The sequence below is a fragment of the Elaeis guineensis genome, chromosome 10, assembly GCF_000442705.2.
Source record: "Elaeis guineensis isolate ETL-2024a chromosome 10, EG11, whole genome shotgun sequence".
Taxonomy (NCBI): Eukaryota; Viridiplantae; Streptophyta; class Magnoliopsida; order Arecales; family Arecaceae; genus Elaeis; species Elaeis guineensis.
Window position 1 is genome coordinate 25778030 of NC_026002.2, and position 16617 is coordinate 25794646.

General features: G+C 38.1%; 1 protein-coding gene across 6 annotated transcripts; it reads right to left on the minus strand.

Moving 5' to 3' along the window:
• Positions 1-4390: 4390 nt before the first annotated feature.
• Positions 4391-15114, minus strand: LOC105059915 (phosphoglycerate mutase-like protein AT74). Of its 6 annotated transcripts, none has more exons than XM_019855626.3 (3): positions 14957-15114; positions 12644-12760; positions 5965-7522 (listed from the first exon to the last, which is right to left on the minus strand). In XM_019855626.3, exon 3 carries the CDS (start codon positions 7184-7186, stop codon positions 6281-6283), a length of 906 nt encoding a protein of 301 aa, XP_019711185.1. In that variant the 5' UTR covers positions 7187-7522; positions 12644-12760; positions 14957-15114; the 3' UTR covers positions 5965-6280. The 6 variants fall into 6 exon arrangements, with proteins under 6 accessions (XP_019711186.1, XP_019711185.1, XP_073100197.1 ...); XM_073244096.1 differs by having other exon boundaries at positions 5965-7526; XM_073244094.1 differs by having other exon boundaries at positions 5965-8731.
• Between the last annotated feature and the right edge of the window lie 1503 nt (positions 15115-16617).

The following is a 16617-nucleotide window of genomic DNA, read 5'->3' on the forward strand; positions in this document are numbered from 1 at the left end:
GATCTCTCTCTAAACTCTTGAGGTGCATCTCGTACAAATAGTCATCATAGCCTCCTCGAGTCCTCGGCCGCCTCCCCAAGCCCCCCACCCCTACCCAAGTCCAGCCCAAAAACTAGGAGTAAAAATTTTTTAAAAAAATAAAATAAAAACTTAAAAATGATACTTAAATCAGAGAACAACAAAGTAAACAAGAGAAAGAGGAAAAGAAGGCTCAGATATGCCATTAAAAAATAAGTCATTGCAAGTTCTTCTACACCTTTAACCATGAGGTGGCTGCAAACGGTTGTTTATGATGTAACAGACCATCCAAACTTGCCTTACAACTATAACAACAAGAACAAAAATACATCACCTCCATCGATTTCTCTCTAGACTCTTTAGGCGAACTGCGCACAGGCAGTCATCATAGCCTCCCCGAGCCCTCGGCCACCTCTCCAAACCCCCCACTCCTACCCAAGATCCAAGCATGCAGGGCATGCCCCGACCCCATGTTTGGAATGCTGCCCGACATCTTTCCTCGATCCGAGCACTCTGCATGCCAAGACCCAAGTCCCATACTTTTAATTAATTATTTATTTTTAATATCTAATTATAGTTAATTAATATAATTTAAATAATAAATTAACTTTTAGTGATGGCATTAGCAGTCGCTAATACTCACAACAGAAGGCGGGCTGCCGTGCAGGGACTGAAGTGCGAGGGGATGACTCGGGGATGGGATGTTGGCTCATGGATGCAGCTGTGGAGATGAGGGTGCAGGGACGGGGCCGCGGGAAGGCAGCATGGGTCCGGGCCGTGGGGTTGGGCCAACGGGGTAGGGGCCGCAGGGTTGGGGCCGCAAGCTAGGGGCGATAGGGTAGGGGCGGCCGCAGGCATGGCCAAAGCACAGGATTGGGGCCGTGGGATGCTGGAGCACAGGGAGGGGGAACCGCCGCACGATCGGGCTGGTGGGGCAGGGGCAGCAGACTGGGGGCGACGGGGCAAGGGCCGCAGGGTTGGACCTGCGGGGCTGGGGTGGTGAGGTTGGGGTCGGGGTTGGCAGGGTTGGGGTGGCCATGGGTATGGCCGAAGCATGAGCTCAGGGCCGCGGAATGTCCGAGCGCAAGGAGGGGGGAACCACCGATAGGGAGGCGCCAGGGAGGGAGGGAACCATCGGGAAGGAGGTGCTGATGAGGTGGAAAAAAATCATGCGGGCTTGGGGTCGTGGGACATCGGAGCACAGGGAAGGGAGAACCATCGACAAGGAGGCATCGGGAAGGGAGAAACCATTGGGAAGGAGGAGGCACTGGCGAGGGGGGCATTACGAGAAGGGGAGGGGATGAGGTGCAGGAGAGAATTTTTTTCTCTCACGGGCTAGGGGAGATGTATTTTAGGGACTATTAGTGACAGCAAAGTTATCCATCACTAATGCCATCAGTAAAGATATTAGCGACGGCACTTCCATCGCTAAAACTAAGTCGCTGTTGCTAATATTTTTATCAAAAAATATTTTGTATAATTTTTTAAATAATTTTTTTTCAAAATTATTAGCGATGTCAAAGCTTATCGTCTCTAATACCATTGGTAAAGGTATTAGCAATAGTAACCTTCCGTCACTAAAAATTAATCACTGTCACTAATATTTTTGTCAAAAAAATATTTTTTTCATAATTTTTAAATAATTTTTTCAAAATTTTTAGCAACGATAAATTTTTTCATCTCTAATAGCCATCGATAATTAATTAATATAATTATAATTATAACTAATTTTTTTTAAATTTTAAATTTATTAGCGATGACTAATTTTTTGGATCATTTTTTTGATGGTTAAAGATTATTATTAACGATGGCTTAGTTTTTCATCACTAATGTCATCGCTAATACTTTAAATTCTTATAGTGGTTGGTCTCTAACTTTAGTGTAGGAAAATCTTCCTTCTTCATCGATACTAGAATAGTCTTCTAATGGTCCTTCCAAAATGTGTAGGTATTCTGATGACCATCGTAAGTAACGCTGCGATTGTACTACCACGACATCTCTAAAAGTAGATGACATGCATCCATGGCAACGACATCATATCATACTTCATCAATGTACTTCTGTCTAATTGAAAAGTGTACAAGATAGTGACTATCGACCACTACATCGCTCCCTTTTCGGAACCATGAAAGCTTGTATGGTTGATGGTGTTTTTTGGTTGCCAGATTCAGCTTGGAAATAGCCTCTTAAGAGATGATGTTTTGCAGCTACCTCCATCAATGATGATCTTCAAGATCTTTTCTTTGATGGTGCAGTATGTATGGAAGATGCTGGCCCACCTTTAATCTTCTTTCTCCTCCTTTTTTGGTGTAAGCAGATTTTTTCAAACAACTAGAGCCTCTCCTTTATTCCCAAATAGTAGAGAATCATCCTCCTCATCGCCCCCTTCATCATAGGTAGATTCTTAATTCTCATTTGATGGTTTTTCTTCTTTAATCAATAATTATTTTTCAGACCATCCAATAGGCTTCTTGTACTTGCTCTGCATGTATCCAATCTTGCTGCAATTATAGCACCGTAGAGTTGACGATCCAACTAGAGTTTGCTTCAAGGATCTTGTATCAACAACATTACGAACAAGAGGGGTAGAAGTTGTGTTACCTCACATATCTCCTTGATTCTTCGACGCATGGCTGCTCTATGAGGAAGGATTAGATCTAGGCATAGGCCTGCGATGCAGCTGCTTCTTAGTAACTATAATACGGTGGTATGCTTCTTTGACCGTCCATAAGGAGTGGAGCTTCAAGGCATCTTGGATCTACTGCTTCAGGCCATCAAGGTACCTCATCACTATCTGCTCCTCACTCTCTGACATATCGTTCCATGCAACCAACTGATAGAATTCTTTCATGTAATCATCCACGGATTTAGGTCCTTGCTGAAGGTTTTGCAAGTGCTGATACATGGACTGCGTATAGTTGATGGATAGGAATTGCTCTCCCAATGCCTTCTTCATCTTCTTCCGATCTTGAATTTTTGGCTTGCTTTTGTACTTCCTGATTTTTTTTCAACTATTGCCACTAGGCAGAAGCTCGATTTGTCAATTTCAAGACAACAAATTTTATCTTTTTATTATTAGGTACCTCCTTGAACTCGAAGATACACTTAATTTGATCCAGCCAGTCGAAGAACATCTCTATTTATAGACTACCTAAATATTTAGATAGATTTACTCTGATGAAACCAAATCAGCAGGTTGATCGCTCAAACGAATCACCATGACCTTCTCACTGGCATGTGGGAATGCCCCAATGGAACGGATTCTCAAAATCTGAAAGACCCCCATCAGAACTGCGATCTTCTAGTTCTGCTTTAGATCTTAGATCTCGATTCTCCAATTGTGTAAGACACAATCAAATCTGTCACCTGTCCTCTCAAATCTTCGCACTCTACCATCAGATTCTACTCTCGCTATGTGATTTCATCATGAGCTGCCACCGTCTGATTCATAGATTGATTCTTCTTGCAACTATCATCCGTCATTTGGACTATAGGGAAGAATCTTTACTCAAGAATGATAGAACCTTGATATCAACTGACGTAGCCTAGGCCACGTTTCGATGGAAAGAGAAAAAAAATGCACGAAACAAAAGAAAAACGATAAAGAAAGGAAGAACTCTCTTCTATGAAATTTTATTCACTAATCTCGAATTAACTAATTATAACGTTGGCCAATGGATTTTATTTATAGAGTAAAAGTCCTAACTCAAAACAAAAAAAAAATCTAAAATAAATTGGAACAAAGACTAAGTCAAAATTAGGCTTCAAATCCGACTAGGGTTTTTTTAAATTTCTGTTGATCTGTCAAATAATAAAATTAGGCTCTGAAATCCAGAGTAGTGGTGAAGCGCAGGCCTGTAGGGTTCAAAAATAGCTTTTCGGAATGGGATCATAATAACGATTTTGACACCGAATGAAAAAATTATGACTGTTTTAAAGTAGTATCAAAATCGACAGGATCAAATATAATCAGCATGATTTCTTGATATTTCTAACTCGGTTCTTCTTCTTTTGAGTCCGACCCTTTGAATCAAGAAATTCATCAGCTATGACTTGTGCGTCAAGATTCTTATTAGAAGATAGAACTTATAGGAACTTTGACGTAGTAGAATTTTTTCGATACATGAACATAATAAATATTAATGTTATGCAGCAACACTATACTCCCTTCCCATCCAATGTGGTAGGACGGATTTGGTGAGATTTTGGATGGCTTGTCCATTTATGGGGGGACCATGGCATTACCATGCTGATTATAGTGGTGCAGCATAGCATTTTCAATATAGAATATTGATCAATTTAACACAATGACGTTTTTCATACAGCGGCTTGAGACAAACCTTTGCAAAATCCAAGCTTAGTGCCTTCATCGTGGTAGTCAAAATCCTCTCACATTCCAATGCAAAATTCTTGTTCTGCCAAAAGTATTCAGAAATTGAAAAAGATAATAACTACAATAAATAATAGTATCCTAAGAATCACATATGAAAATCAAAATACAATTCAAGCAACATCATTTCCATCCTCTTCATCCGAAGAATCCTTCAGATTATCAAAGAAGGAATTAAGATACCAAGGGCAGTCCTCATTCCAGCTGCCCCGATTGGCAGTGGCCCGCCATTGCTGATCGGTGATCATCTCCGATGAGAGGCCCCATTGCTCAAGCTCCTCCCTCGTATGATGGATTGCAAGGCTGTACTCTCCCCCAGGGCCTAACTGCATCACTCGAAACTCACAATTGCCAAGATTGTTTAGCCTCTCAAATTGATCGACGGACCACTTGAACCATTTCATGAGGAACACCCTTGAAGCAAGGCCATGTGATATGATGATGAGGTTGGTGTCCGAGTGGTCAACCTGACCAAATCTCTTCATGTCTATGTCCCTCCACAACGACTCCATGAAGTCTGCAACCAAATCCACAGACACCTTAGCTCTATTGTATTAGATGGAAGCAGCTAAATTAGCATGATCTAAAAGATTTGGATGCATTTGGAGTATCAAAAGGAATATGACAAAACAGTCAGAAGAACTAAATTCCCACTCCCCTAATTATAATTATCATTTTGTCCCAAGTAAGAGTAACTTTAAACAAATCAGTGGTAAAATAATGGCCTACATAAACACAATGACAAGCATACTTACATTTTTACCCTCATCAGTTTTGTTGAAGTAAGGGCCATTGTATAATGTGTTTTGACCATAGCAATTACATTATTTGACAGTCATAATGACCTTAAATTGACAGTATCACTTTTTTGATTTAAATAATATTATTTAATAGCAATCTGACAAGCAGCTACGGGAAAAGAAGGAAGAGGAAATCGGAACAGAGCAATGGCTCCTCGGCTCCCTACTACTCCCGCAGCTATTTCAGTAGAAATATTAGAAATCATAATCAAATATGAAATATAGGTTTTCAAAATTTTGACTATTCTATAAAACTATGGAAAATATTCTGGGGTTTTCTTAGGCCCACTAGTGTTTACTTGGAACTGAATACTAGACCATCCATGGCATTTGGCAACAACTATTATGGATTACACCAATCCCACTTATGTCATACATATTAAGAATGTCTCCCTGGGATCAAACTCAAGTCCCCAGACAGATTTAACGTAGCGCTCACAGAATTGGAATACCAACTAATCGGACTGAATCAAGGGTCAACACCTATTGGAATTGAACCTAACCTACTAAAAGAGTCAAAATAATTTGGTCCTATAGGCAGTGGTCAACATCTTTTTTTTTTTTTATCATTTTTAAACAAAGAGCCGCCTCTCCCAGGAGAAACTATATCCTAAGTCTGTTATCAACTTGGCGGTACACCAAGCCAATTCTTTTCCACCACATATATCTATCAAGCCATCTCAGCATAGGGAAAAAAAAAGGGGAAGAGAGAGCTCCAACCCATCTCATGAGATGGAACCTCAGATGACAAAGAAATTATTGGTTTGAATAGTTCTACCACGTTACTTTGTACCATCCAATAACAAACCAGTACATCATCTAATCAATAATTTCTCCTAGATACCCTCTTTCCGAAGTGTCACTCCGTTCCGTCGAGCTCTCCACCCTTTGACACTCTCTTGAGCATCCTCTGCCCCCCAAGCGCCGCTCCTCTCCGCCAAGCACTCAATTTTCTCTCTACAGGGAATGACACCCTCCACAAGCATTGTCTACATCCTCAGTCACCATCTACCTCCCGATATACGGAGAGCAGCTCCGCATGTGACGCTCAAAGGAGGAAGGACGTTGGGAGTTATCCAAGGCCTCCAGCACCGACCTCCCCAAGAGGGCGGCCCTCGGCAGTAGCTAAGACTCCAATGCCAACCTCAGCAGCAGCCGACCATCCTTCGCCAACTGCCGCCCCTCCTTCACCACCTCCACTGTCCTCACTGACCGCTTCGTCAAAACCAGCTACCCCTTGTAATCCATGAATGCCCACTTCTCGCTCTCCAACCCATCCTCCCCCACCCTCCACTGCCTTTAGCTGCAAGATCACCGATGCCGTTCGCTTCGTCCTCATCAGGAGGATATCATTCTCCATCCCTAGGTCAAAGTAAGTGGTCAACAGCCTTTTTTCTTTTCTTTTTTTGTCTCTTGGTTTGAAACAGTCAGACAGATCCCCCCCGACCCAGAAAGCTTCTAAAACATCAAACATGGCAAGAGAGAGAGATAGAGAGAGGGATGGAGGGAGGGAGTTACTGGCGACACGGTCGTAGACATCGGCAGCAGACTCGCCCTCGGGGAAACGGAAGAAGAAGCGGCCGAACCTGTCCCGGGTCTCCTTGATCACCTTCATCCTGTCCTCCACCTGGAAATTCCCGAAGTCCTGCTCCCTGACCCTGCACTCCTCCCTCACCCCAATGATCCTCTTTTTCGAGAACGCCCTGCCAATCTCCCTCAGCGTCAACCGTGTCCGTTCATAGGGTGACACGTAGAAGTATACCTTCCAGTTCGCCGCCTGCCCGCCGTCCGACACCACATGCCGGATCCGCCGCCCTGCCGCCCGGGCCTGCTCGACGCCCAGCCTGGTGAGGGGGATCCTATAATCCGGGGTGGTCGTGTAGGCCGCCATGTCCAAGTTCCCCTGGCTCTCTCCATGCCTCACCAGGATGATCCTCTTGGGAAGACTTCTCTCGCCGTTGTGTTGCTTCGTCGTCATCCCTTCCTCGGAATTTCTCCTCCTTGTTTGCGCGTCTCCAATCTATCGATAGGGGGCTGTTTGTTCCTCCTGCTGGGCTTCCAGAATAAATAGTTTCCTTTGCCTCCAAGTCGAAGGGGGATGACGTACAACAATCCCTTTCTCCGAACTATTTCTTTAATAATCTAGAAGGCGTACTCTGAGTTGGATCCTCATGTTAAGACCGCCAGAGGAAGCGCTTTTACATCTAAAAAGAGAGACTTCAAGGAAGCAGCCTCCCGCTTGCTTGAAAGCTTCCAGTGGCTTCGGGTGTGAAACGTTGGGCGCAACTTGACTGCTTCCGGATGAAACCTTTTCCTGCCTTGCACACAAAGAAAGATTGGTGTTAGGAGAGAATTCAGAAGAAAAGGAAACTGAAAAACCTCCACATGGTCTACACCGGATCATGCTTTTCCGCTTTAAGATAGTTGAAGGAAGCTGCCATCTGCCGGTGCCGACCAGGCTTTTATTGCAACTTGGTCGGTTGTTTCTTTCGTTATGTGGCGAACATGAAGAAACGTGCACAGGATCTTTTGGCTTAAATGCTTGTCAACGGATCCATGCTTTATATACCATTTTGTTGCTGCCAGCAAGCAATTCAGAAACCATGTCTATTTAACTCACTGCCTTTCGGCTCATCAACTTAAAGACAGCTAATGACGGGGCATATATCCTCTCCAGACGAGATAAGTTAACATCAAAATTGGTTCATGCACTGGATAACAGCAACCAACCCATGAAAAATGTTTATCGGTGGTCCAACATTGGAATGTCAAAGTCAGCTATATGCTTAAATCTGACAACAAAGAAGGGAATGCAACAACTCAGATAGATACAGCCTCTTTAGCTCTCCATACCTTGAATCCTTGACTCATTAAAATAATAGCAATTCAGAAAACAAAGTCAATGATTTTCTTTGTTATTTTGTTGTTACAAAATGAATTATGTATTTGTATATTTATCACAGTCAACCTTGAGTAGATTACAAGTCTTTTAGGAACTTATCATGTTTACTTTTTCTTATTGAGACCCGTTTTTTCTTATTGAGACCAAGGAAACTTATCATGAATCCGGAGAGATATTCTGATAGCCAAATAAACCAATAAGCTACAGATTCTAAACTGAATCTCTACGTGTACTTAATACCACCATACTAGAAAAGTCGAACCAAGTTCCTGAAACACCCAACATATCTTCACCGCATTTTCATGCGATCAAATGTTCAACATTAATCTAAATCATGCAGATTTCGCAATTTTTCCAGAGAAAAATGAAAATATCTGTTAAATGTGGGTATCCATCATAAACCATCACTTGTGCCATCTTTCGTAGAAGAGCTGTGGAAATCATTAACAAAATATTAATCAATTCCATACGTACACAAACATATAAGCTGCAGCATTGAGAGGAAACCACCGGCCTGCAAACTTACAACAGGTCACAAACCTACAGTTGATAGTTTTTGGGGCTAACAGTGGAGGCCTATATAAATATCTCCAGCATTTTCAGCTTACCTTTTCCCTTTCCCTAAATGCAAACACAAAAAATTTTTATTAAACACTTGAAAAGGTCACAAAGATGATAACCTCTTTTTTCTTTGCAATAAAGAAAATAAAGGTTAGTACTAACAGGAAGGGCAATGACAATTTTGCTTCTTATCTGCCAGAAAGCCCAATTCAAGATACCCAAGCCAGAGATTCAAATTTACCATATACAAAGATACATCTACAAATTAGTTTGCAATTTTTCCTTGACCAATTTGATGGGGGAAAAAGGAAATGTGTTTCACTTATTCTTTTAGATTTTGGTCAGCTTTGATTTAAAAAAAAAAAAAGTTCGGAATTTTACATCTAGATCTTAACTGCTTGAATAGGGAAAGGTTGCATGAGATGGCTGCTTAATTAGGGAACTGGAGGATTTGTCTGTGGCTGCAAAGAAGCAGATATATCGAGGTCAAGGGTCCTTAGAACAAGCAAGAACCTTGCAACTAGGTGGGAAAGACAAATTTTTGGAGAGAATTCAAAGTAGATTCCATGCGCCAAGTAGAAGATTCTGAATGATAAGACCTCGATCAGAATGATTCTAGATGTCGGATTAGTTCCAGTTAGGGGCCAACTAAGTATCAGACCCATCCCAATCAGTTCTCAGTTTTGGAAGTGAAACTGAAACAATCCTTGTTGGAACCAAGCTGAACCCATCCAACCAAAATCAGGTTGGATCAGATTGGTTCTTGAGATGTCAAAAAAAATCCCTTCCAATAGCAAAATGATCTGTTGCTTCTATTCAAGAAAGCACACTACGAACAGCCATGTACAAGAAAAGCCAAAAAATAATGCATAACAACCGAACTTGAAAGATAAACTATAAATCTTGGATTACTATGTTATAACAACAAGAAGACCAAATATTCCATTCAACCAGAGTCACCCAGCAAAATTTTTGCAACCACATAAATTCATCTTATGAGTAAGATCCTTCATATCCTTCTTTTAAGTTGGTACAGTTTAGATTATCAAAGAGATCTATCAAACATATCATAGTAAAAGATAGAGATTGTTGGGATTGTATAGGATTTAGGGATGGCTAGGGGCAAAGAAGAGAAGGGTGGGAGAAGCTAGACTTCTTATAATTTGCCTTTGACTCATGTTGTATGTACACAATTTCTGTGCTAATGTCACTTACTTTTTCAAGGATCATGATCTCAAAAACCTTTTATTCCAACAACTAGGCAATCAATATGCCAAAACATATATGGATAATGTTTTAATTTTTCAAGGCTTTTTGGCAGGTAATCACATCTATCTCAATAACTATGAAGTCGTGAAACAAGAAAATAACTGTCTAAGACTCCCACATGAATTAAAGTGTCAACCAGCATGAGTTGTTTCATGCATAAATAAATACAGACACAAAAAGGAAAAAACTATTGGGCAGGTGGATTCACATCCCCTATGACCTATATGGTCCTTGGTATTTGGTGAAGAAGAAATTTGGTCAATGTGATACATTACATACTGTGTCGAGGCCTTACTGGCACCATACTAAATGTTTCCTAGTGCTTGGCATGCCAAGTGTGCTAAGCACTGGCACAGCATGGCACGGTACATATTGTGCCAGTGCCAAGCTGGCAGCTTAGAGACATGCGATTCATAAATCCATGGATTCCCCTAGAGTTGGAAAGAGTCTACATGTAGAGGGTAGAATGCAAGTCATATAGATAAATACATTTATTTATGAGGAAGTAATTATATTAGAAAGAGCCATGCTGAAGTACGACACTCAAAAGAATTTCTGTATAGTTGATAAAATGATTTACTCATCAAGTTCTGAATATTTAGACTTCCTTCAGGATTTGATCTAGCTTCAAGTTGACTCAAGTTATGATATTCAGATGTAATTAGTTCCTATGATTTAGTGATAGAATCTGGGTCTTGCAGAACAGCATTGTGTATGTGCAAGCATGCAAAAATAATCAGTAAAGAAGACCATGTTGTAATAATGCAAAAGACGAGAGAAAAGGGCACTGAGGGAAAGCAAAGAAGCATTTGAGTTATAGGCTGTATGCTCAAATGAAATGCTGCTTCAATGTGATAAAACATGTAAGAGTGATATGTAGAAGGGTCCTGATGAAGAACTGATAATAGGGCTATCAGATCTCATATATCCTTGGTAGTCCTTTATGATTAGTAATTTCAGCACTGAAAGTCTAGCATCAAGTTCCAATTTCAATCATGGAGCAGTTCATAGTCGACAATTATTAAAACTTCATATAAATAGGAATTTTTTTTTTTTTTTGATGAAAAAACAGGAATATTATGTCCAATATCAGGTGTAAATTTCTAGTCTAGTACCGAAAAAAGACAGAATATAAAAGAAAAAGGGGTTCCTATTCTTAAAGAAATTTAACTCCACTGCACGTAGAACTCAACATCACAATAATTTCTAGGGTGATTCTGCAATAGAATCTCTCCTTCAGCAAACTCTTAGCATGTGAACAACACGAGTCCTTAAGGGAAGAATAATACTAGGGGAAGGCTTTTATTAGTTTATCTTAAGCTTCCTTTGTATGAAATATAACTTCCTTTTTAACAGATAAACATCTAATTATAAACTGTACAAAGTGCACAAGGCTCCCACCACTGTAGGATCTAAGGAGGGTTAGATGTATGCAGCCTCACCCCTGCCAGAGAAAGGCTGTTTCCATGTTTCCAACTCATAACACCCAACTCACAATGAAGCAAGCTTGTTGTTGCGCCAAGGCCCACACTCAAAGTGCAAGACTGTTGCACTAGCAAATGTCTAGAACTCAATCTTACAAAGAAAACACTATTAAGCTTACAAAATTCAGATATAATCAAGCTATAAACACGATAAAAGTTAATCCTTATTTTCTATCATCCTTCGGCACCTTAAAGAAAAGATAGATGGAAGCAGAAAATACAGTAAAATACAACAGCGGAAAAAAACATATGTCTTGCATTTGAGTGCGTGGTAGCTACAGTAAAAGGGCAGCTTATAGTTTCTGGGCACAAATCCACAGTTGTGTAATCTTGGCAGCCAATTGATTGTAGCTAGTGAAGGAGAGAGTGGGCAAGGAAAGCATGAACATATGCATTTCAGGAAAGGTTGACTCTGGATACCATTTTATGATTTATTTTCCATATTCCAATTTTATTTTACATGGAAAGCTGCATATAAGCATTATATTTATGAATACCCAAACAGTTCTAAGTGAAAATCTATTAATAACTGAAATTATCTTAGTTAATCATTAATAAAAGAAAGCATCCTGCTCTCCAGCTGCCTTCACTTAACCTCTGGAAAGTTAACTTGGTTGGTTTCCATTCCTTGATTAAATAAAAATCTACTTAAAATAACTAACTGAGTAGAGCATATTATGTTATATTGCGATCTGTCATCACTAGTTCAGTATGCAGATGATTGTTTTACCAACCACAGAATCTTTTTTAGATGATATGTCAACTAGGCCATTCCTTTAAGGTGGACCTAGAGAGTATAGAAAATTAGAAACTATAAAGAATTGAGGATCACAATCAAGATTGTTCAATTATCTGTTTGGAATTTGCAGAGATCTCTTATCAATCACAGCAAAGATCATTTAAGGTTTAAGGCATCAATTCATTCAATTAGCCAGAATATAGGAAGTCATGAAAAGTAATTACATGCCAAAGTGTAAACCAAGAAGTCGACCACAAGTTTACGTCAAGGACAGCATGTCTTCAGCAAGCATTGACCTCAAGCTTATAAATGTCACCAAATTATTCAAAGAGACTTATGAAAACACATTCACATTAAAAAAAAAACTGAAGATCTCATGGAAAACATAGAAGGTGAACACAAACACGACCTAGAACCTTCGCAATAAGAAAATGAGTCAAATATCAATGAAATAAGAACTAAAGAAATACAATCACTTACAGGGCTGTGCTATCAGATATCTAGAATTAAATCAAAGGTTTCACTTCTCTCCATCATTAATCCTCCTTGCCTCACAAGATTTTTATGCTAAATTTCTAGTGGTACTAAGGGCAAAACCTGATAAATAATGATGATATGTTAATAGGAAAAAAAAAAAACATATTGTTGTACAAAGGCAGATAAATATTCTCATTATTAAAATAAACTTGAGAAAATAGGCTTGAGAGAAGAAACCACCCAAAAGTATTACATAACAATATTCAACAAGGTATTTGGTAAATCTGCACACAAAGTACAAGCAAGAAAGTTGTCCATTAAAGTGCACTCATGAAGCACGATTATAATTTTCGACCAAACAAAAGCATCACAATCAAAATGCTTTTGGTTTCTATCAGAATTTCAATAGAAATCTGAATCTGAACAGTTTCAGTCTAGTTATGGTGGTTGCAGCCCACTCCAGTCAAAATTGACTGAATGGTGTTTTATCATTTGTTTGTCTTTTTGAGGTGACACTGACAAATATAGCTTTTAAAGAAAAGCACTTTTCTCTAAATTTCAAACTAGAATTCTGTCAGCTTCAAGATGATTCAGAACCATATTGTCTTCAATTTAAGAAGATCTGGGAAAGGCAAAGTTTGATGGTAAAACACTAAAACTCACAACGGTTAAGCAAGATCCACTTTACATTTCATGAAATCCCAAACAGATGAAAGCATTTATAAACATTCAAAATTCTGAATTTCAAAAACTATTACCATGGAAATAGTAGTTTCTTGACACTTCAACATGTAAAAAAGCAAGATCTTCCAAATCCCCATATTTTTTGAACACCAAAAAAAACCAAGATGATATTCTTTATCTCTATTTATAACTAGAAAAATCAAGTACTGCTTAAATTTTGACATGAATGCTTATGACTATATGTACATGCTGATGTTATTTTGCTAGAATATATATTGTGTAAAACCTTTTAATAAATGGTATGTTTATGATTCAAAATAATACCTATCCGCTTTTTAAATGATACTAATTTTAGTTTTCTGCTGTTTTCTGAATTCACTGGATCTATATGTATTTTTATTTTCTCAGATATTTTATTTTTAAGATGTTTCATTGAAACCAATAAAAACATTATAAGCGAACTCCATGTTGTTCTAACAAATAGCATTTTTCAAGTATATAAATTTTCCATCACTCCCAATTTTTATGCATTTTGATTTAAGTGTAAGGATAACCCTCCTTGAAGTCGAAATTCTCCTCCCAGTATTTCTCTCAATGTCCCTCACGAGTGCATTTGTTGATAAAATTTGATTGGGCACTGTGGAATGACTTAAAAACAAATGTGTTATTCAAATGTTAACTATCTCAAGGGTGGGGACTCAGTAAACCTGCTCATACCCCATTTTTTTTAGTATAAGACCTCTCAAACCCTTTACCTTGATGAGATTTCCGCAATTTACTTTGTAACCCTCATTGGATTGTTGTTCATCATTTGCTTCCCTTATTGGAAATCATACACTTTACAAAGCACCAAATAACTAACTGCATCAAACAAGTAACTCGAAAAGATGGATACAGAATTGAACCGTATAAGAAAGAAGGTCTAGAAAACCTACATTAAGGTCATTGGAAATGTGACAAAAAATTAATATGATCATAGACATGGCCCACATAAAGGGGATGCAGCTTAGTGGTTATGATTATGGCTATGATTCTTGGTTCACAATGAAATCCCAAAATTCCATCTCTGAAGTACAAAGAACCACCCATGAAACATAATAAAACTTTGTTAGGTTATTTCAGTTTCTCCCTGACACGCCTCTGTTCTAGGCATACCCATTTGCTATTTTGCTTTTCAAACCATATAATAAAATTTTCCAAAGATTAACTTATATTTTTAACATGATTTCAAAACTAATTTTTCCAATAATTTTCTGAATGTCATGGAATTACGTCAAAGAAAGTAAGCTTTTTCGATCACGGATGCGTAATTATAACAAAAAAACGACATATCATACTCGAATGAAAGCGGATCCATGAAAATCCAGAGACAGCATCATCACAAAGGAGAAAAGGAAAAAGAAACTGAACCCATACAGCAAAGATCAAGAAATAATCATGCCCACAGCCTCCGAAACCCATGACACAAATCGAGAACAAGATCTTTGAATCACAAACAGATCTTTCCAACAAGGATATAAATCCCCCGATATAGAACAGGGAAAAGGGCAATGGGATCCATTACGAGAGCCACGGAAGAAGAGTTCTATGAGCAGGTTCTGTGAGGGTAGGGAAGGGAGGGAAAGGGCTTGCCTCGAGGGCGACGAGGAGATCTGGATCATTCCTTTCGAGCTGCTTCGTGTTACCGTTTCGCTTTAACATTTGGCCGCCTTCCGTCTAGTGAGGAGGAGAGCCTGCGAAACCAAATTTGCATGGACGAGTGCAGCCATCGATTTTCGGAACAAAATCAAGGCTAGCCACATCTAGAGATGGGTTTATATAGTTCAACCGGAAGCTGAATAAATTAATGGATCATTTCCCATCACTCCTATCCATGAGCTAGTTATATTCACTATGGTTAACTTTGGTAGGGCTTGTGCGGGGCTGGAGATTTTTTTGGGACTCTAAGTCCGATCGGAGTATGATTGCGTAAACTTGAATTTGTGGAGTGAACTGTGTTTCATTGAATCACAAATAGATTTCTCACTGACAATTCAAATTTTTTATAATTTTAAGACATTCGCATCCAATTATGATGGTTTCGGAAGAATTTATAAAAGCTTGAAAACACTAATATTCAATAGTTATGGCCCAAAGAATTAAGGAAAGATGATGCGTGGTTTGAAATTTATTTAGACTTGAATTCGGGCTCCATTTTAGGTCTTGTCCAAGTAGAAGATCAGGTTGGCCTTGAATTGAGCCAATGATATATTTGAACCCAAGTCTGATCAGAAAAAATGGCCTTTCTGTTTAAGCCCAAATATGGCATGAAACCCCATAGCTTGACCTTAAGTTGGCCCAACTTAACGGCCCTTGGGCTGACTTGAGTCCATTTTCTGTCCTAGATTTATGGGATAAGTTTTGGAAGTGGGGTTAGATTTTATGGACTCATTTTCTTCATGGAGAATAGATGGAGGAGGACACAATTCCTAGAAAGTGAAGAGGAGATCTCTTGTTTGGTTGAAATTTTAAGAAGAAAGAAAATAAGAAAAAATCTCTTCACATGGGAAGACACTTCCCATATTTCATGAGAAGTGAAAATTCTTGAAAAAAATAGATTTTAGAAATTTTCATGGAATGAAAATTGATGATACTTTTTTCGTTCAAAAAATATCTTTTTAAAATTCATAATTAAGATTTTGCAAAATATCATGGGATGTTAGGATGAAATAATGAATAGTGATATATGCCAAGGTCTTCATATTAATATTATCCTAATATTTATATGAATATAATATAATATTTTTATTTATATTAATAATATAATATTTATTATATTTTAAAATTATTTTAATATTTATACTAATATAATATTTTTTATTAATATTTATATTAATATAATATTATATTTATATCAATATTAATAAATTTTTATATTAAAATATTAATATTAAATTAATATATTAGTATTATATTAATATAATAAATTATTATGAACTAATATTATATTATAATATATTTATATTATATTTATATTAATATAAATATAATAGTATTATTTATATAAAGTTTAAGAATAAAGAATATGGCCTTATATATATTAAGAATATAATAGATATTTTATACAGTTTTTTAAAAAAAATAGATATAATAAATTATTTTTTTTATGGTAAATCAAATATGCCAAAATTTTATTCATGGAGAATAACTTTCTATAAGCCAACTTATTTTCTCCACAAATCAAATGAGTTCTATTTTATCCTCTTTTTATATAATAAATTAATAATGTTAAATTACTTCCCGGTGCATGCCAA